General features: G+C 43.6%; 1 protein-coding gene across 1 annotated transcript in view; it reads right to left on the reverse strand.

Moving 5' to 3' along the window:
- Positions 1–84: 84 nt before the first annotated feature.
- The window catches only part of Slc49a4 (solute carrier family 49 member 4), a 70,488-nt gene continuing 45,499 nt past the window's right edge, over positions 85–25,073 (reverse strand). Inside the window, exons 6-9 of the mRNA XM_034515589.2 lie at positions 23,873–23,940; positions 21,253–21,380; positions 6,994–7,176; positions 85–757 (exon numbers count right to left, since the gene is read on the reverse strand). Coding sequence (XP_034371480.1) covers positions 642–757; positions 6,994–7,176; positions 21,253–21,380; positions 23,873–23,940 — 495 coding nt within the window. The 3' untranslated portion in view covers positions 85–641. The remainder of the gene's footprint in view (positions 758–6,993; positions 7,177–21,252; positions 21,381–23,872; positions 23,941–25,073) is intronic.

Genomic DNA, 25,073 nt, shown 5'->3' on the forward strand with positions numbered 1-25,073 from the left:
ACAGAAAACGAGGGTGGGTGGGAAGGAGCCAAGGCCTGTGCCTAAGGACAGCGAAAGGCTTCCAACCTGATTAAAAATAAGGAGTCATGTAAGAAATGGCTTTATTAGAAAAACATGTAGTGTACACATGGCTAACTTCTATCACTGGTATACAGTGCGGCTATTTTATAATTAAAATCTGACACAGGGTTCCAATGTCTTCAGAAGTTAGTGGCGTGAATCCTATTCCTCATGTGTGCCCGGGAGGGGTCATCTTCAGAGGCCCGACACCCATGCTTCTTGCCGTGCGTATTTCGGCTCACCAGTAGGTTAGCACAGGTACAATGCACATGGGGGTGACTTATGCAGCCAGTGCATCCTGTGTGAGATGTCACACCTCCACTCCAGAGTCCAGCACAAGTGTACCGCCACCACAGCTGTGTGACTAGCACATGTGTGCTGTCCACAGTTTTCAAGTCCTCATGACACTCACGGCCTGCATTATTATTACCTAGTAGTCATTAAATTAATGTGAGACTCTGTAACTTAACAGAACCTCTGAAAGAAACTTCTTTCTTCGCCTCTTCTTCCATTGCACGTGCAATTCCAAGCAAAGGTGCAGTACTAAGGTACGGTCCCTTTAACGTCCTACAAGTCTGCAGTCAGACCGAGACAACCACGTCAAGGTAGAGTCTGTCATAGGACTCCCTGAAGCACAGAATGAGAAGAAGACTGAGCAGACACGACCCAGGAAGGCACCAGTTGAACCAAGACAACTCTGTAAGACAAAAAACGAACAGCAGTTTTAAGCGTTTTTGCAGCATCAGCGAATCGTCACCTGCGTGTGCCTGCTCTGCATTCCTAAGCACACCTAACGGCAGACGGACGGACGGCACCCTGGAAGCGGCTGCACTGCACACTGACAGTCCGGACGCTAAGCAGTGTGTGTGATGTATTACCAGGCTGTCATGTAGAGTATCAATCGATGTTGTTAATAAATTTTCATCAGTTGGATACACCTTGACTTTGGTTGAAAAAAAAATCAGTTTATTATCTCAGGGAAAAACTTGATCACTTCCTGTTAGCTTGTTAGATTGGTAATTATTGTTTAAGTGTCCTGTATTACTGGCACTCTTGTCTTGGTTTATAAATATCTAGTGGATTTAGATAATGAAAAAAGTCGCATTTTATTTTATTTACATGTGTGTGTGTGTGTGTGTGTGTGTGTGTGTGTGTGTAAGTGCGTGAGTGCGTGTGTGTGTGTGTGTGCTGCAGGCATGATAAGTATAGGTATGCACACAGAGGTTTCCACACTCCACCTTATTCTCTTGAGACGAGGCCTCTCACTGAACCTACAGCTCGTGAGGTTTTTATTTTACCAGCTAAACTGGTGGTCAGCAAACCTCGGCCATCCTCCTGTCCCTGTCCCTAACAGAGCTGGGGTTATGGGTATGTGTGAGCATGCCCAGCTTCTCACATGGGGTTATGGGTGCGTGTGCACATGCCCAGCTTCTCACATGGTTGCAGAAAATCAAAATCAGCTTCATGTTTGCACAGCAACCCACTGAGCAGTCTTCTCTCCTTCTCAGTTGACTTTTAAGATAACAATTTCATATGTTTGGATGGAACTATGATCTCAACAAAACTATTTAATATTAACCATTGCAACATGAATTAGAATATATGGAAAAATAAGGTAGAACATTAAAGAGTTAATCATTTCTGTTCCTAGAGACACCAGTGTTATCTCCTCCAGGTTTTTTCCCTACTACCATAATAGTCATCGATTATGCCAATCATTAGGAAACCTGCAAACATTACCCAAGCAGGTGATGTAGCTGATATCTGACTTAATGCCAACAAGAGTAAGTTTCAAAAGTGCTCTTGTGTCCAGGGCTAACAGGACACTCCTGGGCCACTTGCTGGGTCAGTCAACTGTGACTGCCTCTGGCTGCTGCTCAGAGCTCCAGGGACCATGGGCTGGGATCTGCATCTGGTCAGTCTCCTGTCCCGACCCCACCTACCCATCAACCCCCAGGCTTGGGAGCAAGTAGCTTCTAGGCATGAAGAACTTGTCAGTGCGGCTGGGGACAACTTCTCTAGTCTAACATCATCAGTTCCAATGGGAGAGAGAAAAAGAGTATGGCTTTTCCTCCTTCCCTCCTTTCCGTGGGTTTCTAGTTTCCCTTTGTCTTCCTATGAAATGCTAAAATGCTTTCAGTTTCCAAAAGTCACCCCTGAACCCCCAAGCCACTGCTCTAGTTTTAACCCCAGCTCACAGAGCCTTAGAGCAAGCTGTGCTGACTCCGAGCAGACACCTGAGCAGGAAAGCAGGCGCTGCTGTGACTTCTGTACTGTGCTGAGAAGCAGTTTCCTCACCTCCCAACCTCAACAGCACAGAAAGGTGGAACTGGTATTAAAGATGGACTAGGTATCCCACAGTGTAAAGAGGTGTGGACTCCACTTTCTGCCACGCTTTCTGCGTTCTACCTGGATTTCATGGAACCCGAATCCCTAGAGAAGCTCTGGTCCCTGTTATCATGGTTCCTCAAAGGATAATTTCTCAGGCAATTTCTACTTTTATATTAAACATACAGCCTGGATTTCTGATGATAACTCTACTAGGTAGGAGGAAGCAGTTAGAGGAAGGCATTAAACAGCAAGTGTTCTAACAGTGAGCTCTCTGATCTGACTGCCACAGTATACGCGCTGGATAAAAGGAAGCAGATACCCGACAGCGTGGTTCACAACTGCACCTACTAAATCACAATAATTTTAATTTACAGGAAGCTACAGCAATGTACGTGCCATGACTGACTGACGTATCCCTGGCCCTCCTTCAAGCAGGCCTTTGTCCAATATGCCAAAGCTGAACATTTATTTCATTTAAGGGTGAAATCCCTTTCTGCCTAGGTTCAGACATTTGTTCATTACTGTGTTTGAAAAGTCAAATCTACTTTTAGAAGCTTACAAGCAGCAAGTGCTCTTTAACACTACTTCTCTTCTCAGAAAGCAAATGGTCTGAGGCAGGGGAGTACCTGCATCTCCATGCTGAAAACCATTCATAGAAACTATAGCTGAGGCACGGAGAACTGGTGTGGGGTGGGGGCAGGCGTGGCGGGGGTGGTTACTTAAACATTGAATCTGTCTAAGTTGTAAAGCCAACAGCCTCTGGCTTTCTGGGCTCGGTGTCATAGAATATAACCGACTGATACCCAATACACTGAGAAGTTTGCATTCTTAACTTTTATCTGTTTGGCTGAGCAGTTTCCTGAAAACCTTCACACTGATTCTCCCTGGAGGAGGCAGAAGTCCATGCCAGAAGGCAGGACTACACAACACAACCCCTGTATGAGCTGCTTGCCAGTGCCCACCACACAGCAGCCTCATCTTCAGTGCCAATCTGAAGCTCAAATGCCACATTTCACTCTGCTGGGGATCTGCTCTGCACTTCCACACAGGCCCTGTGCACCACACCCACCTGAGCAGCACCTCTGTGCTGGCCCTGTGCACCACACTGGCTCTGCACAGCACCTTTGCACTGTTGGTTCATCTTCTGTCCTACAAGAAGCCGCTAACCTCTTCCCTTTTCTCTCTCAATGTCACCATGCTTACAGTTTGGTCATCTACAAACACCATCTCCACAACCTCCAGAGTCAACTGGTGTTTAACAAAACTATCTCCAGTCTCCCCGTGAGCATCCGGTGGGCACCCCAGATCCTGTCAATGGCCTGCTCTCTGCACTCCACAGGGGTTACCACCGACCTCCCTCACCCCCACCTTACACCACATTGCTCTCATTCTTAGGTTAACACCCCTGGTTCACATCTGCTGATCTTCCCCATCAGCAATGCTTCCCACCTCAGCTGGATCTTCTGAATGACACTACAGCCTCAAAGTCTGACAGTCATTTCAAAATCTGTATGCATTTAGACAAAACTCACTGCTGCGCTTAGAACCAAATACAGCACATAAGACAAATTTCAGAATATAAATCGGATTGCATTTGAGAGCACACGGAGGACAGCAGCATCCCCGCACTGTTTTTTCTGGTGTTATTAGAATAAGGCATTACTGCACTGTCACAGTTCATCAAGGTCTCAGAGGAACATCCCCCTTACAGTAGGGAACAAGCAACATTCTCTTTAGAAACTGACCTTGAAAACCCCATGTCAGGAAATACTAAAACATCTCTGATATGGTTTCCTGTACTAAGGCACAACTGAGGCTCTGTGGCCCAGAGCTCCATGTACGCCAGCGGCCTTACGCTGGAGGCAACCACGGTCATTCCAAGTGTGCATGCTCGTGTGGGACAGAGTTGCACAGCTTTGAAAAATTATCCAACGCAGGCACCAGACAGCTTGGTGTGGGCGGGAAAGAACCTTGTCAAGGAAGTAGAGAGGAGAGCTAAGCTCACTTAAGCTTAGAGGAACAAAACCCAGGTGGCAGCCACACACGGGGACACATGCCTGTCGTTGTTACTTGGGAGAGTAAGGCGGGAGGGTGGCTAGGGCCCTGGAGTCTGAGACAAGTCTGATGAATACAATGAGACTCTATCTCTTTAAAACCAAACCAACCAAGCAATTCCAGGCTTTCTTAAGAAAACAATAAACTCAGAACTTTCAAGAGAGCAGTAATAGTCGAACCTTCACAGCTACTTAAAGTTACTGAATTATGCCACTTCTACACTGGCTTTACGGAAGACTATCAAGTTCATTATATAAAATATTTGGACTCTGGGCGTAGCACTAGGAGTGATTTGAGGAAATCATTTTACAAAATTTTTAGATTTGCAGTTTATCCTGAAGTCCTAAAGCATGTGGCGCTTTGCTGCAGGATTTGTAGGGCAGCGATGGGTTAACTGTGTGTGAAGAGATTTCAACTTGGGTCACACTGCTAAGTACCCTGTGCCTGTGGTCTTGACATATTCACAGGGCTCACTTCTCTAGAACAGAAGCCTGCTCATTTACACTATAGCATCAATGAGTTATTCACCAAGAAGGGACAAAACACGCCTCCGGAGTGTGTGCCTGTGCTCTCTCACACACCTACCCGCACATCCACTGCCACTCACATGCTGAAAGTTCTCTGTCTGGAAATCATCTCAGTGGATTAAATTAATTATTACTGCAAATTTCAGTTGCTCACAGTAGCCAAGGGGTTAGGCAGGAACCCTACACCAGCTGTCCAGTTATGAGTAAGAACACAAGATCAGAATTCAGCTAATGAGAGGACCGTGCTCTCCTCCTGGTCAGAATAAGTATTGTTGTAACCAGGGCAGGCAAGGGTTAGTGGATATGGTGCTTAGTACTTTTCTGGCCACTATGCATGGAGTTCCAGCTATGTCACAACAGGTGTCAATCTCTGATGGATCTACCAAAGGCTGCTGCTGGGAGCTGGGCAGAGGCAGCACACACCTTCAGTCTCAACACTCAGGAGGCAGAGGCAGGTGGATCTCTGAGTTTGAGACCAGGCTGGTCTACAGAGTGAGCTCCAGGACAGCCAGGGCTACACAGAGAAACCCTGTCTCAACAACCCCTCCTATACCCCTCCCCCCCAAAAAAAAAACCCACCTTGCTGCTGGACCTAGAAGAGCAGTGAATACCGAACACCCAGTGTTATTTTGCAGTAAGAAGTGTTAAAGTATGGAAACATGGAGTCTTCCATGGCCGTGTGTTGTGCTGGACCTTTGAGAGGTGGGCTCCAGTGGAAAGTTCTGACTGCCCCTTTCTTGTCTTGGTCATCTTGCCCTGTGATCTCTTTCACCATGCCCTATGAGATCTTCATCAGAGCTGGTTTATCATCATGCAAACAACGTCTATATTAAACTTTCCTTGACAAAGTGTCCAAATAGAAGGAACGGGAAACTGAGTAGTTAGTTTTAGAGTGCTTTCAGTTATTGGTGCCTTCCCTGCTTTACACTGATCAATAATGTACACTAGAGACCAAAGAAAGAGAGTCACTGGGGAATGACACTATCCAACATCAGCTGCTGCTTTTAAATACTGTGGGCAAAGAAAGTCTTTCTATTTTCACAGGGAAAACCATGTTCTGCACAGCTGTATCTGCTGCACAGATACTTAGTAAACCTGAGTCCATCAGCTAAAAAATGGTTTCTTTCGTGCTAGGGACACACACTAGCTCTCAAGCTTTGCCGTGCAAAGGCAACAGATCCTTAATTTCCACTTTGACACAACTAAAGTGAATTAGAGCTATAACACAACAGACCAAGGCTCTGTGTAGAGGGCAGATGTCCTTTCCCTAACAGGTGCTGTTTTCCGCACTGGAAACCAAAGAGAAGAAGCAATGACACCAGTGTTCCTGCAGGTGTAATGGAGCCAAAGCCTTTACCTGTAGCCCTGACTGACAGGGGCCATCTTGTTTGTTGTTAACCATGTTATGAAAACCATTGTTGGATACATTGTGCAGTTTGGAGAAGAAGTTCAAGTTGCCATGATTTTGCTCTGTTGCTTTGAATGTTTTGAAAATATATCTTCTGGCCAAGGAGGTTAACACAGTTATTACTTCAATTACAGGCTTGTCAGAAGTTCCCTATAAACAGAGTGGCCTCCTGGAGTAGCCTGTTTCAGAGAACAGCTCAGCCTATTGACTTACTCTTATTCATCCCCACGGCTTTAAACCACATAAACCCCTGACACTAATTCACTGTATTCTCAGAAACCACAGTCTACATGTATTTTAAAAGTAATATTACCAGTGACTGTCAATGCAAACTCGAGTGTAGTAATCGCCTGGCCAGGGCTGGGCTGAAAACGACACTCTGCCCAACCCTGGCTAATTCAAGCCCTCTAGAGGTGGGAGCGTCCATGCACATACACACTTCAAGAAACACAACTGTGGTCACTGTTTTTACTGGCATGTGATGCTTTCAATAAAGTAACACGCATTAGTGACAGAATTCTCCACACAGGTCCCCTATCCATCAGTTCCACAAACCAGTCTCAAAGTGCATTTAGATAATGACTAATAAAAAAAATAAAATAAAATTCTTACCTGTATGATAAAATGTGACAAAAAATAAAAGCACTCCCATGAACATATTACTTAAAAAAGTGACAACTCCACAGGTAATCCCTTCTGGAACGGGGTAGACAGTTTCCACAAAAAGCTCAAAGAATATTGGAACGCTGCTGTTCAAGAATACTCCCAGGAGGATGCAGGAGGCATACAGTGTCACTGAAATAAGAACACAAATGCTTTAGTTCTCGGACGGACGGCAGACAGGACACAGGGCTTCCCTAAGCAGCAGCTCTGGAGCCGAGTGTCCTCCCCACAGTGCCTGACGAAGTCTGACAGCATCTCACTGCTGTCACCGCCTTGCTCCAGTTTTCTGCAGTAAGAACAGGTTTTGTTGTTGAATGATTACCAGTTGATTTCCTTTCTCTTTCTGGTGGATTATCCCAAAGCACAAAAGCAATTTAGCATTAGAGTCAAATTAAAAACATTCTGGGCCAGCATGATGGCTCTGTGGGTGTACCCACTACCCAGCCTGGTAACCTGAGTCCAATCCCCAGGACCCACACAGTGGGAGGAGAGAAAAGACTACCACAAGCTGTCCTCTGACCCCCAGCTGTGTGGCGTGGCACATATCCCATACAATAAATAAATGTAATAAAAAAATAAAGCTTCTGATGAAAAGATTCATAAAAATAAAGTTATACTTTTCTCTGAGTCTGTACAGGCAAATGAGGTAGGGGAATGAAATGCAGTAAGTTATAACAAATCTTGTCTCACTTTACAATGTCAAAGAGAACTTAAGATGCAAGGGTAAATGTAAGGCACATGAAATGTTACTGAAAGTTACACATGCAGAGACGGTTCACAGTGTGCGTGCTGCAGACACCCAGCCTCCTTCCAGAGAACACAGGAGGGACAGTCCTCAGTCGGGAAGGAGTCTGTGTCAGAGGCTTTTAAAATAAGGTCTGTTTCCACCACAAGAACATACACTAATACTGTGCTGAGCCAGCCCTGGGGATGCTGGCCTCTAGTCGTAGCACTGGGGAGTCTAAGGCAGGAGGACTGCGAGCTAGAAGCCATTCTGAGCTACTCAGACACTCTCTCCAAAAATCAATCAATAAATACAAATTAAAAGGCCAGGAGGGTAGGAGGATCAGATTAGCAGGCTAGCCTACTACTGTTACATGCAGTGCATTCTGTTGGAAGAGGATGTACCGTGGTTCTTGTAAGCACACTGGGCAGAGAGCACACCACTTCAGCGTTGGTTGCCACAGCTCCTATCTGCTGATATGCTGTCAGTAACTCAAGTTTGAAGGTGGAACAGAGCCCGAGGAGGAGAGCTATAATATGTACCTACATTTTCATAAAGCTATCACTGACAAAAATATATAGAATGTATTATGAAGTTATAAGAAAAATACCTTTACTATAAATATTTATTAAGAAAACATTGCTGTGCAGAGCTGCAGAAATCGAGGGCATTAAATCAAATCTCTTACGCATCATTCACAGATCCTAGCATTTCGAACACCAGACTTAACCACAGCTGACACCCATCATTAAGCATCTGCCTCGGGTAGGAAGACAGCATTGCCACCAGTTTCTAACGGGCTTTTCTGGTTGACCTCATCGCTGCAGCCCTCACCCCCACTTCCGCTCATGTTCCAGGATCATAAGGTCTAAAATGTCCTCTAAAAATGTAAATGGCTGGCAATTACTCTGTGACAGTGGTAAGACATGGAACTAGAGAACAATGACGTAGCACCTAGCCCTACCACTGGGTGACACATGGCCCCCTTACAGTCACAGGAGAAGCCAAGTCACCCCATTAAAACATGCAATAGTTTTCAAGAGGTTTTTTTTTTTTTTTTTTTTTCCTACTGTTAGGCATCGTATTGCTGTGCTTGTGTGTGTGATGTGTCTGTTGTGTGAGTGCCACGGAGCTCGTGTAGAGGGTACATAACTACATTTGGGAGTTGGTTCTCTTCTTCCACCTTTAATTTAAATGGGTTCTTGGTTCCAGGCTTGCCTGGCAAGTGGAGTCATTCTGCTGCCCATGGGTTTTATTTTTCCCCCAATGAGAGAGAGGGGGGTGCAGACACAGAGACACTGAGACTGTCTGTATGAAGACATGTATGTGCATGTGAGTTCACATGCCCAGGATGCCAGAGGCACCGGATTGCCCTTGCCCTGGAGTTACAGGTGCTGTAAACTCAACTCAGGTCCTCTTCAAGAGCAACACGCACTCTTAACCACTGAGCCGCCTCTCCAGCCCCACCCCCACACTCAGGAGATTTGTAAAAATAAAGCACAACACAGCACCCCATGTTCACTGCCTACTGGGGGGATGTGAGTCACACAAACTTTCAGCATTCTTTACTCACACATGGCCCATGTGCAGTGTGCTGGGAACAGAATACTGCTGGTAGTTTTTATAGTGTATTCTATTTCCAACGTATAATCATTTATTGATTGGTCAGATTACCACTGGGTAATCAGTGCAGAAAGAACTACTGACCCAAGAACACATCAGTTAGGAATTTAGGACAAAAAAGTAATGAAACAAATGACAAGAAAAAATTCTAGCACATAGGGACCAGCAAGTGGTACTACTTAATCTAGGATCACAAACTGATAGAATTAGATATTTTTAGAAAACAAGGCTAGAAATATTTCCTCTTTAACCTTCTGGCTCATACTGTAAACCGGACACTCAGGAGGTGGAGCAGGGAGATTTGAGTTCAAAGCCAGCCTGAACTCCATGAAGGGTCTCAAGACAATTTGGGCTACAGTGGGACCTGTCTCAAAACAGAACAATAACAAAAACAAAACAAAGAAGTAAAAAAAAAAAAAAAAAAAAACTATCTATGTTTATATTTTTGAAGAGGCTATATCCCTACATGAAATTATAATCAGGTAAATTAAAATATAATGTTTACAATAATCATAATCAATATAAGAACTGTCAAGATAAATGAAAATATAATGAGAAGTATAGGCTGGAAGGGGGCTGGGTACAGGGTTTTGGAAGAAGACATTAGAGTCTATTGATCTTTCCCAAGCTTGGTACAAAGGCAGACCCAGGATTCACCTGGAGAGCATCATTTGCAGAAGGCAAACCTTGTGAGATAACCCTTAAGCCAAGCAGCTCTCTTGGCCTACGCTCACAAGAAGTTTCTGAAGAACTGTCACTGGAAAGGTACAAAAGTTCTACCGTGGTCAAACACTGTTGATAAACTTCTGGTAGAAGACCCGCATCTTCTGGTGGGTGATTTGGAAATATCTAATATAAATTACTGTGCTGACTCTTTGATTCAGAGTCTACTTCTGGGATGTCATGTTCTACCTGTATGGGTACAGATACACTCAAGACAGTCACAGAGAGGCTGTTTGTATTATGTGCGAAGATTGAAGACAAGCTAAGTGGGACTAGAGAAATATACCTGGAGAATAAGAGCTAATACAGTCCGTACCAAGGACCCAAATGACAACTAAGAGCACTTAGAAAACAAACGGACAAACAAACATTACTAGGTGAATATGCTAAAATCACTTTCTACTGAAGAAACTAAAGAATCAAATAAATTACACAGGGAAGAGTTAACTGCATGTCCTCCTAATCAGAACGAGGGAAAGGCAGCTGTGAGCACTGATTTGACACACACATTCCTCAGTGTTCTGGAGCGTGCAGATTGTAGAAGCTGACTATAAAAAGTCTGAATTTGATTTCTACTTGAATTTCAGTTCAGCCTTGATGCAGTCAGTGGATGAGTGTCATCTATTCAAAGTCAAGTAGACAGGATAATTTCCTGCTCGTCACAGAGGTTTCAAACAACACAATCATTAAATATTTCCATGACTTTTTATAATAGTGAGACTAAAATTATAATAAGCTGCCTTTCAATTAAAACGTCAAGGTAATTTAGCAGAATAAACACAAATGAATTGCTGATGCAGAATTTTTTTTTCAAAAAAGCTAATAAGATTTCATGGGTTTGCAGTTTAAGCTGCAAAAAAATAAAAAAGAGTCATGTGTAATATTAAGCACAGTTAAAGATGGATGTATGTTAGGCACATAAAATGGGTAATAGCCCTGAAAGTCATTCCCATGACAAATCAAACAGCTAAACTTTAAAGGGAGAAAACTACATGTGAGTACATTTTCATTCACTAAAGTACCCAATCCCCTAGGTCAGTGGTTCGCAACCTTCCTAATGCTGTAACCCTTTAGTACAGTTCTTCATGCACTGAAGGGACCCACGACCACAAAGTTATTTTTGCCACTACCTCATAACTGTAATTTTGCTAGTTATGAATCATAATGTAAATACCTGTGTTTTCTGATGGGCTTAGGTGACCTCTGTGAAAGGGTGGTGACCCACAGCTTGAGAGCCAGTCCCCTGGGTGAGCAGCAGTTACAAAAGAAATCCCAGCAAAGAAGTAGGTGTAGTTCAGTTGGCGGGTACTTGCGGGCGAAGTCCTGGCCTTGATCCTCAGCACTGCATAAATTAAGTACAGCCATGCACACTGTAACCCCAAGTCTGGAGACAGAGCCTGGAGGATCAGATGTTCAAGGCCACCCTTGATTATCTAGTGAGTTTAAGGCAGGCCTGAGCTAATTGGGACTGTCTATAAAAGATAAAATAAATTCCAAAATTCAGATAAGAAGAACTTCTGCAGTCAACATCTAATGAGACTCAAGATATGCTCTACCCACTAGGTGTGGTGGTGCATGCCTTTAATTCCAGTATTCAAGAGGCAAAAGCAGGCGAATCTCTGAGTTCAAGGCTAACCTCGTCTATAGAAGAATGAGTTCAGGATAGCCTGAGCTACATAGAGAACCCCTATCTTGAAAACCAAAACAAAAGAAGAAAAGCTATGGAGGGACTTTCTCAGACCTGTCAGCAGTATAAAGAACGACACAGACTTTTAACATAGGTTTGCTAATGACAGAGACTTTTAACATAGGTTTGGACAATCTCCCAGCTAGCTCATCTACCTTAACCTAACTTCCTTGCCCACAACTCACATTGCTGTATACCTTTCTTTGCTCTGCTCTGGTCTGTCTGTCCCATCTGTGTCTGTCTCTGAATCTCCTGCATCAGCTTTCTTCTCCTGCACCATTCTCTCTGCCTGCAAGTTCTGCTCTCTCTGCCTGCCCAGCTATTTATTGGCTCTTTATCACAACCAATTGGTAGTAAGATAATCTCGGATACAATTCTAGAGTCCCTCTAGGTACAGAGGGCTGTCTGACCTTCAGGGATCTGTGCAGGAGTGTGAGGACAAATATTTGAATATATAAGGCTGGCGATGGGCCAAAAAAATGACAATACCAATATCCTTCCTGCATTTAGCTCCCTGCCAGCACATAATTAACAACTGGACATACAGAGACACACCTTCACACAAGGTAAACAAGGTTACCCCAACAAAAAGCAAAGACGATAAGTCAACAGCAACTTTGTGATTTTGGACTTGGAAGCTTTTGTGGCACTTTAAGTCAGCATTCACACTATACCAAAGTTGATCATCTTAGCGCTCTTTGAGGCAGGTAAATTAAGTGTCTTAAATTGAAGTGACTAAAGTCCTCAAAGTCAAATGAAAAAAAAAAAATGAAACCAAACAACAACAACAAAAATTAAGACAAGCCAACTTGTTTAGATACAGGTTAAATTAGTGGTGAAGGGTTAAGGACCTAAAAGCCTCAGGTTGGAGGTCAACCCCTCCCTTGGCATTTAGCACTTTGAGAGCGAAGTGGAACCAACCTGCAGATGGAACCTTCCTCCTCAAAGCTCCCTCCTCTGCCCTACTCCCTACAGCCCCTGTGCACAGTCCCACTCTCCTGAAGAGAAAGCTGACCGGCACTGTTCTGAGTAAAGGACAATTAGGCTTCTGCAGACAACGGCTCCTTCTTTTATTTCTATGCCACCTAACACTGTTAATAATACTGTCCAGGCCTACTGGCTCTGGCTTTTCTACCCAGCCACTGTGTCAGACTGAAGGACCCCAAACAGTACTGATACACACCACATGTGCCTCAAATCTGTATTCTACACCAAAGCTTTAAGTGACTGCACAGAGACTGACTGACAGAGCCAAAGGCAGAAGAACATTCACAGGTCACAAACAAAAAGAATTGTAACCATCTGCAGAGTAGGCCAACAATTGTTTAAGTATCTTCGAGGAAAAGCTTAGCTTGTGCCTTTCTTCAACCCCATTTGTCAGTGGCTGATGGCACACAGGCTGCGAGGCCCCAGCAGTAAACAGTCGCTCTGTCTGTGATCACTCCTCTGCTATCTCCTGGCTTGGCAGCCATTTCTAGCACAGTGAGGAAGGTAATTACATGCCACTCTCAAAACATGTGTCTGATCATAAGCAGCCATACACCCTAGTCTCTGGCTGAGAGCGCAGCAGGAAGGTGGGTGCGCCAGTTCTAGGAATGTTTTGCTTTTAATTAAAAAAATTTAGATGCTTCAGAGTTTAAATAAGAATGCTCTAGAGTTCTGTTCTCTCTCCAGGCAGCTTACAGCCACCTATAAGGGGTCCTGGCACATTTAAAGTTCTTTCCATTCACCTTTATGTGGGTGAACCCCCACCCCAAGACAAGGGTCTTTTCCTGCTAGACCGTCTCACAGGTCCCATCCTAGCAATGCTTTAAGGATGACCCTGATACTCGAGGAGGCTGAGACCAGAGGAACCAGGTCGGTCGGTCGGTCGGTCGGTGGTGTGCACACATAGCTGTTGAGCTGTGGAGAAGGAGTGTGTTAAATTTAAGACTTAGGCCAGACATGGTAGATGTCTCCAGATGCTGAGGGCCACTAAGGAGAGATGACTTGCTCTCCAGAGTTTGTTACTCCAGAAACAGGACTTAGGACCCCGAGGTGACAATCAAGGTAGGAGAGACCTTCCCTGTAAGAGATATGCATGCTGCTATCAGATAAATGTATATGAGATGCTACACAAGAGGTCTCACTTAAATGTTTATATTATTACTTTTCTTTTGAGGCAGGGTGTCAAGTTGCTCAGAGTGGCCCTGATTGGCTATGTAGCTGAGGAAATTCTTGAACTTCTGAGCCTCCTGTCTCTGAGCATGAACTACCATACCCTATGTGTGGGGCTGGAACAGACCTCGGACTACGTGCACACTAGGCAGGCGCTCTACTGACTGGCACCTCCAGCATGAGGTCCATTTGTCCATTATTTTATTTTTATTATTTTCTGTTGTGCATAAGCATACAAGTACTCTTGGTGCCAGAGGCTGTGGACCCCTGGAGCTGGAGTTGCAGACAACTGTGAGAAGCCCTAGGGGTGCTATGAACCAAACTCCGCTCCCCAGCAAGAGCACAGTACATTCTTAACTACCGAGACAACTCTCTAGCCCTAAGATCCACTTATTGAATGATAGATTATATCAAATGGGTAAAGTTCATTTAAGCAGAACAGAGACAAGGTTTTAACTCACGTAGCAAGATCTTTGCCAGAACGTAAAAAACAAAACTCTCACAGTGCTTGTAGCTGAACAAGAGTAGGCAAGGATTAGTTTACATTTTTATTAAGAAATAAGATATAACATGTAAAACAAAAAAATGTCTATGAATTATCTTAAGAGAGTTAAGAAATTTCTCTGAATTAGGTTTAGGACAAGAACACACTTTATAGATAAGTTTTCTTACACGAATGTTGATGGAACTTTTATTTCAGGATAAAGCTGGGAAAGGCAGCCAGCAATCATTAGATTAGACCTTTACTAAAACTGCTTCCTGTTTCCCCATTGAAAGTAACTTTGTAAATGAAAAACCAAAGAACAAAAAAAACCTCCTTTGGAAATTAAGACAGAAGTAAGTAAAGAACAGAAAGTGGTAAATGGGAACAGTCACAGATTCTAAGTAGTCTGACATAGCAAACAAAACATCCTCAGGGGCTAGAAAGTTCAGTGCCTAAGAGCATGAACTTCTCTTCAGGGACCCAAATTCGGCCCCCAAGACCCGCAGGGTGGCCAGCAACCACCTATAATTCCAGAACCCTCTGGTGTTTGTGGGCACTGGTACTCACATGCACAACTAAAAATAAACCCTGAACACAAAAACCCAAACCACATCCATCCAGATAGGCAGGCATATTTCACAGTCTAGACAAGCAATGGACTCAAGATATCTGCTTGAGTCTCCCAATTGCTGGGTGACAGGTGTGTCCACCAGGCCCGGCTCTCTGGTCTGTCACCAAGCTGCACCTCTCTTTCACATCACCACCCTTCTCCCTAAAAGATAACTGCTGTATCCCTTATAACCTGCTTTAAGTTAAGCACAGGGCACATAGGACTTGCCCAGGTGAGGACGCCAGGGCTGTATCGATGTCATTAGTGACTATGATTTCCTTCTGTGCTGTTAATTTGCAGGCGCCCTTGTTTAGCCTCTTTGCTGGCACACTTAGTCCCATAAAGATTGACTGTTTGCTATGTTTACAGTTCCGTATGGCTGAAAGGCAAAGTAATTATCTTACAGAAATGAAGCACAACAAATAATCCTTGAAAGAGTGGGCCTGGAGACTGGTTGTGAAATGATACCAGCATGTAGGTTTATCAGACACTTTCCAGACCCCCAAATTATTTATGGCTTGGAAGAAGGCAGTGTACTATTAAATCATGAGTGCTGATTGACTGCCTTCCGAAACACAGTTCTACCCAAGACTTATTTCTCTTGAACATCTCCACAAATAAATATTACATGATCTTCTTCACTAGATCCTTTGAGCATTTTATTACTTCAAGAAATCATTTTTAAAGCGTCCTTTGTATGTGCACGCAGCACATGCTCATGTGTATTTATGCCACAGTGCACGTGTGAGGATAACCTTGGGTGTTACCCTGTCCCTTCCACCATGTTGGAGACAGGCATAGGCCCGGAGAGGTGGCCCACGGAGTCCAGGGTTTTCCTGTCCCTGCCCCCCATCCTCTGTGCAGCACTGGACTCAGGCAGGCAGCTGCACCTGACTTTTGACACGGGTTCTGTGGGTTCAAGTTTGGGTCTCCACATTTGTGTGCCAAGTTTTATGCACTGAGCCCCATTCCCAGCTCTTATGGCCATTACACCCGGAAGTCTCACACGTCCGTTCTCTTCTTGGTTCATTTTCCATTTTCTTTTTCTGAGTCGTTACTGATGACCACGAGTGAGAGTCCTTTTAAGTTACTCTTTATCATATTTCCTGAAAGCTTCAAGTCACCTATTTCTTTAAAAATGTTTAAAAATCATATTCAGTGCTCTGAGGGGCCATGAGTATGCCTTTAATTTTTTCATGCTATTAAAATGGAACATAATTGGAGGGGGTATGTGTATACGTTAACTTTTTATGTGCTATTAAAATGGGAATAATTACTGTAATAAAGTCAAAACACATGAAAACAAAGCAGCTTATTCCCTGGCCTGTGCACACCATGCAACTTTCAAATGGTTAAAAGGATTCCTTTCTCAAGGTAACAACAGACACTACCCATGGTCAGCTATTGCTCGAAGGGGTGTCTGTCCAGCAGGACACCTCCCTTCACCCGGGAGTTGCCGGGTAGCATCACTGCACATTCTAGTAAGTAGAGATGAAATTAGATGACTAATAGCTCCCAAGGCAACTTCTGTCAAACAGTCAAATTGTATTGTTTCAGCAAACTCAACACCAAAGCGCTAGCATTTTTCAAAATGCCACTTGGCAAGCATTCATCCATACAGTAAAAAATGACTGTGTGAGTTGTGGCTAACAGGGCTAGACATCTCACTCTCAGATCAGGTGAGGAATGTGCTCACAACGGTTGTTTATAGCAAAAGCCTCTAGATTTTGAAGCTCTCAGGTTATCTAGTCATGAGGTTATTTATTTGTCCTGTTGTAAACACTTCAGTTAATTAATAATGAAATTTTAAACACTAAGTTTTCCTAAGGGGAAAGAACTGCATAGTGCTGACAGCTTCCAAGAGGATATGTGTGAGCAAGTGCATCTATCAACCCCTTGCGCCTTCAGAGACAATGCCATGACCCAGTTTTCCTTTTGCAGAGGTGGCAACTCTAATAGCAAGATCCGTGGACTACACAAAGACTAATGATGGTTGTCACGAGATAGCGCTGAAAGCAAACTTAACTAGCTTTTAGCTTATTGTGTCCACAGTTGTGTGTATACACTCGCCACTGTTTGGTGATGAGGATACCCTGGGGAACATGCTATCTGATGGTTCGGTTCTTACTGCGACACTGGAGTGCTCAGACACAAAGGCAGGTGAGATGTTGGGGTGACAGTCTTGGGGCTCCTGCTATAGACACAGCACTGCTTTGTAGTTATGACTGTCTCACATGTCTTTCAGAGACTCCCGACTTATATATTATAAAAGCCCGTCAGAGCAACACTAAGCATTCTAGGAAAAAAAGATTACACATTTCCTGACTAAGAATGGCCACTACAAAGAGACACGAATTTGCCATTACTGACTTTAAATATCAACCTCAAAGTCTAGATCTGTCCATAATTAGATTCTGTAGTAAATTCCCTTTCATGGAACCTCTTTCACTTAAAAAGAATTAGGTCAGATTTTTACAAAGGCAGAGGGAGTACCTGTGATAGATTTATTAAAATTCCCTATTGTTCCATTAAAATGTGCCCCTTTGCCTTCCCTGCGGCTTGTGCTGAATGACAGAGTGACAGTTCTATCTACTGAGGCTTGAGATGAGATAATGTACTCCCCTCCCCCTCCCCGGTACAGTACAGAATTTATGAGATACACATCTATGCTCCAGATCTTCAGCCTGGAAAGGAGGGCAAGATACACTTAGAGACCTGCCTGCTAAGTGCTATCTGGTATGAAGCAAGAAAGGCTATGAGGCTGTAGAGGGAGCTGACACAAGCGAGTTCTTAACCCGGACTTTTAGTAAGTTAAAAACTATCTTTCGGGAATATCTACGTGACATTAAAAAAAAACACACTTGCAAGTGAACAACAGTAAAATGTATGTAAATATCATGACTACATGAATACGTGACTACAGCGAGTATGTTCCTGGTTAAGATGGGTTCATCAGATTCAGCCTTCCCATCCAGCCCTGACTTAGGTCTGAAGGCTGCCTCCGCTCTTCCTGTCTAGGGCACTTCTTGTCAACCAGAGGCTGGAAAATGTGGTCTTAATCAGGCCAATCAAATCAGTGGGAGATTAAGATGATGTACAATTTTCAAATATACCCTGCCCCCTGACTATAAAAGGTATACTCACTATATAAATCCAGGCAAAAGCAGACGTAAAAAGTTAAGTTCCCTCCTAATGCCTCCACTAAGATGACACTGCGCCTGACCTCTACAGTCCTGTGCCTTATAGTGAACAACCAACTGCTGTCAAGCACTCACGACTGTTTGGTTAAAGTCTCACACATGCAGACCTGTAGATGGGATTCTGAGAATAGCCTGCATGTGAGTCCATGGATGAGGGAAGCTGTAAACAAAAATGAATCCACCCGAGTGCAGCCCAAGTGCTAGACCACTTGGGCTATACCAGAATGGAGTGAAAGAAAGATCTGGCCCAGTGAGCTGGAGAGACGGCTCAGCAGAGAACACCCGCTGCACTTCCAGGACCTGGGTTTGATTCCCAGCAACCACATGGCAGGCAGCTCACAACTGTTTGTAACTCTACTTCCAGAGGTTCTGTCGCCCTCTTTTGGCCTCCATGGGCACTGCATGCATGTGGTACAGAGACACACAGTAAGCAAAACACCCATACACATACAACTAAATAAATTTAAAAAGAAATCTGACTCAGAACACTTGCCTAATTGTTTGAAATCCAATGTAGGAATACTGGTATGTAAACAGTCACAGGTTTTTAGCCAGGGTCTAATTATTACACTGATGCCCAGGCTTCAGAGCTTGAGGGCCTGACAGAAGCATTCTCCTTTTCCAGCATTAGGAGGGAGCTTAACTTGTTAACCTTTAACAAAACCACCCCCCTCAAAAACAACAACAACAAAAAAAAAAAAACAAAAAAAAAAAACCTCTTTGTTTTTTTTATCTAAAAATTCAATTTATCTACTTCTGATTGATTATTCTGATTGATTGATTGTGGGTATATATGTGTGAGTCCCAGAGACTGAACTCAGGTTGTGGGCCTGAGCAGCAAGCATGTTTACTCTTGGAGACATCATGCAAGACTGCTACCTCTGATCTTAATGCTTACTTAGTATGGCACCCATTTTCAACAGTGCTTTCAAAGCGAAAAGAAATAGCTACCAATTGTGCTGATCACACTCTTAGGTGGAATGTCAGTAGCTGTGTATGTCCGTCCTGACAACTCAGCAGCCATTTAAAGAGTAGTATCCATGGACTGAGATCACAACCACAATACTACAGGGTGTGTGCATCTGATGGGCAACTGTAGAGCTCCAATTCCCAATCACACTGATTACTGCCACCCTCATTTCCTGCTCTAGGTCAGCTCTGTGGAGATCTGCTCATCTGCCAACCTTACGTGTTTGCTTATCATCTCTGTGAAAGTGACATTGATGTACAGATACTCGTTCTAGTACCAGACACAGCAATCCAAAGTAGAATGTGCAGAAATTCTAAACCACACTGGGCAAGGGGACCACGTGCCACTGTAAAGTGGCCCCACAAAACCTTCAGATTCTTACTTACTCCTACTTATCAAATGCTGGTATGACATTAATCCCTCAATGTACTTCACAATAAATAATCCTGTAATTGAGTATGTAATCCACTGTGGCTAAAAATTACTTGCAAGATGAGTAAGATACCTGTACCTTAAGCAGTCTTTTTATTAGAAGAGAGGAAGAAACAGTCATGGGGTCCTGGCCTTCCTTAGTGAGCTATCACAGGAATCCAGACAAGGCCCTGGGTGGGCAGAAGGATGCCTCTCTCCCCGAAAGACTGATGCTTCAGTCTCTGGAATTTATTCATGTGTTACCTTACAGGGCAAAGAGGATTAAGCCTGAGACAGAATTAAGGTTGCTAATAACTGGAGTCTGAAATTGGGAGATGATCCTGGATTATCTGAGTGGGCCCAATGTATGCTAAGAATCCCTGAAAGCAGGGAGGTGGGACAGACGGTCCAGATGCAACTATGTGTGAAGTCACAGGGCTGACATCACTGAAGGTGAGGAAAGAGATTCTTCCCTACAGTCCCCATGATGCTTTTAGCCCAGACACTATGGCAGCTCTCTTCCCACTCTACAGGGATGCATGGTAATAATTTGTGCCTCTGTTAAGCCACTGCATTTCTGTAACTTACTATAGTAATAACAGGGAAACCTCAGAAGTTACATTAGTAATAACAGTAGAAATAATAGCAACTATAAATATTTCTGGTCATTTACACAAACTAAGTCAGGTGGCTACAGCTTCCAAAAACCAGAAATCACGCTTTATGCAGAAAATGTGATGACTCCATATAAAATAAGGCACCAGGCTAGGTCGGAGACTGGGTACAGGCATGCTTTAGATACAACCATGCTTTCCCTCTACCACTGTACTGCTTAGTAACAATTATAAACAGGAGGAAAAAGTTACGCTCTGGTGTGAATTTTGCACAAAGGTAAACATTTTCACACTATGTATGAGATACAGTAAAGAGGACATTTCCCTATGCAAAATAGTCAATTATTTCTTGGGCTTTTCTCATCTGGATGTACACACACACACACACATACACACACGCATGCATGTGGCATGTACACATATGTGTGCAGTTGTACATGCACACATGCTTATATACATGTGGAGTTGATTTGATTTTGGGTGTCTCTCCTCAATCCCTTCTCATTTTATTTCAACACAGGGTTTTCCACTGAGCCTGAAGTCCCTTGTTGGGACAGGCTGTCTGTCCAGCCCTTAAGGTACATGGTTCTGCCTGGATCTGAGCCCCAAGCCTTTAACAACAACAACAAAACAATTCTAAAACTTTGTGTATGGGCATGGTACGTACAGCTGAGTCCAGCTGCCCTTGGAGGCTGGAGGTGTTGGATCCTCGGGAGCTGGAGCTCCATGAGTCACCTGACATGCATGTTAGGAACTGACCTTGAGTCTGCTGCAACAGCTGAGCCACGTCTCCAGCCTCTCGGCCTCACCATTTACACAGGTTATGGGATCTGATCTCAGATCTCTGTGCTTGCCCACAGGCCTCTACCAACTGAGATGTCTCCATAGCCTGCCTCTTGTATATGGAACAACTGCAGACAGCAGGACCAGGCCCTACCATCAGAGGGCAGACTCTTCTGTAAACTGAAAATATTTACCCCAAGCTCAAAAGCAACCTGTGCTCACCTGTTGTCAAAGGCAAGTGGGTAATGCTGTTTAGACAGGTCAGGGTGAACCACGTGGATGACAGTGTAGCCCCAGAAAACAGGAGGAGAAGAATTAGTTTCAGCATACCTCGGATAAAATCTGCAAACCTGAAAAGAAATAATATTAAATTAATCCTAGACTTCTCAGTGTTGTTTAAATTAGCAACATACTTTCTTTCAGCAACGATTTGAAAGTCAGTTATGAATATATGTTTCCTTCTTTTCTTGAGTTACTTATGTTACTTTTATAATAATTTTCCCTCTTATACAAACTGATTAGAGTCTACCGCTCACAGAATAGAATTATAAGTTGACTTTTATTCTATTTTTACACTTTTAAAACATTTTATAATGAACACACATTAGCTCAGTTTTAGAGTTGACATTGAAGTACAAAGTTGGCTCTTACAAAACTCACACCTCTGTCATGCATACAAGCGCCTCTGAGCATGCCTCCTCCAGCAGACCTGGGCCTGTTCTGTACACAAGTGTCTCAGAGCATGCCTCCTCCAGCAGACCTGGGCCTGTTCTACCCTCCTGCCCCCTTTTCCAGTTGGGAAACTGTGTTCTGCTCTCATCCACGTGAAGGCCGGTTCCCACAGCAGGGTTTAACTTGGGCACGTCCTTGCAGAGGACTTTCTGCTGGTAACACTAACACTGCAGGCCCTCGTGTGGCCCACTCCTGCTCTGCTCATCCAGGTCTCGTTTAACATGGCCCTTCATGCTCACTCAAGTCTTCCCCTGCATTCAGATTTAGATTCCCACAAGGACTTTTCTCTGTTGGAAATTATTTGTTTATTTCACGTCTTTTTACTAAACTGTAAACTTTCTAAAATCAAGAATACAGTGAAGCTGTGGCAACATGTGGCTGTAATCCTAGTACCCGGGAAGCCAAGGTAGGAGGATAGAGTTCAAAGCCGACCTGAGCCAGACAATGAGATCTGAAGAGCAGTCTGGGGCAAGGGTGGGTTGGAGAGGATGCTGGATGTTATCCCATCAAGCTGAGAACTTTACAGCATTTTAGATTTTCAAAACTCACTACCCATTTCCTGAATCTTCATCAACTAAAAACCACTCCCTTTGCTCCTCTTCCCGTTTCCGTTTGTTGCTTTTCTTCCTGCCACAGCTCTGGCTGTGACTAAATACAGCTACCCTATCCTTCGGAATTATTTCCATTATAGAAATGTCCACAATATGACATTGACCATTCTCCATTCTGCCTTAACACTGACTGGAATGTCTACTCTATGCAGCTGTCCTTTGCGATCCTTCAATACTAGCCGCTGCTGCCACTTCCTCCTCCTCTTCCTTCTCCTCTTCTTCCTCCTCCCCCTCCTCCCATTCCTGAATTTATTTGATATGTGGTAGATCATGTTGGTTAGTATGGAGTTTGTGACTCTGTGAGACTCTGTGATATGAGAGCTGCCACCACCTGTGGATGGGAAGAACGGACTATTTACTTGCTTACTGAAAGGTTTGCTATCATTTAGGGGACACTTCTTACACACTGTGGAGGATCCCACAACCTAATAAAAATGTCTGGCCCCCAAGATGTGTCCCCAAGGAGATACAAGACGCTTGGTCTAAATTCTGAGTTTACGAAGGATTATTATTTATTACAGAAAGATGTCAGAATTGTCAGGACAATGTGTTTCAAATCAGTCAAAGGGATTTCCTAGCTCAAACCTTTAGCTTTTGGATTTTTATTCTTCTATGTCTTTCTAACAAAAACAAAACAACAACAAAACTCCAAGTAAAGCGAGCTGGATTTGACTTCATTCCTGCCTCACCTCAGGAATGTAGAAACCGCAAGGTCTACATTGCTGTCCTGTGCAAAGCACGTTGTGTTGGACACTGAGAAGTTTATGTATCCTCTTGAGCTCCTCAAATATATAATTACATTTGCTTCTTCCTAGCAAACTGATTGGCTGGTCTTGGTGTGATGTACTGGCTTGGAGGGCTAATGACGTTCTTACTTTAGAAACACCAAGAGTAGTTTCACAGGTAGTCATAGGAAGGAGTGATGCTTCTGTTCCTAAGATTTCTGGTTTTATAATAAAAGGGAATCCTCCTACTTTTTCTAACCCATTCTAAGAATTTGTTGTTATAATGGGTTAGGATAAAAAAAGAGTTTAAGGAAACTGGAGACCTTAACAGATACTTTCATTACAGAGGGATAATCACAGGAACATGCTATACCTGTTAATCGGGTCTGCCTTCCCATAAGTGCCCAGAGACACTTAGACACACAGCTCTTTGACACATGTCTTCTTGCTAACTACTACTTTACCTTTTGTTTATTATTTTTAAACACTGTATCACTTTTGTGGGATGGTCCCATGTGAGGAAGCTGCTCTCAGATAACATGAAAAGAGGAGCAGAATTATACTGAAAACACATTCCCTGCCTTCAGAGACCACCTTGGGAGGGACTGCTCCCAAGCAGGCTCCTTGTAGCTGGAATCCTTTCTGCTGTGCACCCAAACAAGTAGCCATTTCTGACATTTCTTCTGCTTTTTCCCAAATAGTGTTCATGTTGGAAAGCCTACTTCTTATCCACCCCCACCATCCACTTATGAGCTTGATATGAAATATTCTCACCTTGCCATAGCTATCCCAACCACACAGCCTCCAACTATGGACCAAAATCCAATCCAGCCAGCATCTACCTGTTAACAAAGTAGGAGACTTGTTAGTAACACATTAATTAGTATATGAATGCAATAACATTAATACAAGACTGGCATGTTGCAACCAAGGAGAAAGTAAATTAAATCTTTTTCAGTCAATATTAACAGCTAGATAAATGGCAACAAATCTAGGAAATATTTAAGAAAATGGATAAAATGAAAGGATTCATATGTAACAAATGAATACAAACATCTATGTAATTTTATCCTCTATTAATTTTTATTGGAATGTTTAAATCAACAAAACAATACCATTAAACATTTCAGGAATGTGCTATACACTAGCATTGTCTAGTACTGCCTAATGCTAAGAACTCTCAGTAAGAAAGGATGGAAGGTCCATGACCTTAATAAGTTTACATCTAATTGTCATACATAAAAGTCTTATAAAATAATTGGTTGCTAAGACATCTGCCCATCCCTAAGACTGTATGGAGTGATGAGAGACGTAGGAAGAGCGATGGGGAGAGAGACGTGGGGCTGAGGAAGAGGGTGATAGTATAGCCTGGATACAACACATACCCCAGGCCTCATGTGACTCAACTTGGTTGCCAGATGCTGGTACTACCTGAGAAGTTCTGGAAGCCTTAGGAGGTAGGGCCTACCTGGAGGAAGGAGGTTACTAAGGTCACGTTCCTAGGGACTGTATCTTGCCCTGGGTGCCTCTCTATGGGAACTGAACCATTCTGTTGCTTGCCATGATGCTCGGCCTCTCTTAGCCCCATAGCAATGTGCCATGCCGAAACAGACTGGAATCTATAGCCAAAGCAATGCTTGTTTCCTATCAAACATTGTCACTTACAAATCTGATGAGCACAAATAGAAAAAAAAGCTGATCTGAAAAACTGTCTTTATTCCCTACTGGTGAGCTCAGGGACCCGAGCCAATTATGCCTCCTACCTACAAAACAGTGAGGGAGATGTGTGCCTAGGACTTAGCTCTGTGAGCAGCACCCAGCAACTGCTCACTAAGCATGAGCAGCAGGTCCCATCTCAGGATGCTTCTCCTATTTTAGCTCTTCCCCACCTTCAATCCCACGTACTCGGTGCACTCAACATCTCTGCCTGCATTTCTACAGCACTTGTGTTCATGCCCTGATGCACATGTGGAGG

This window comes from Arvicanthis niloticus, chromosome 12 (genome assembly GCF_011762505.2).
Source record: "Arvicanthis niloticus isolate mArvNil1 chromosome 12, mArvNil1.pat.X, whole genome shotgun sequence".
In the NCBI taxonomy this organism is placed as follows: Eukaryota; Metazoa; Chordata; class Mammalia; order Rodentia; family Muridae; genus Arvicanthis; species Arvicanthis niloticus.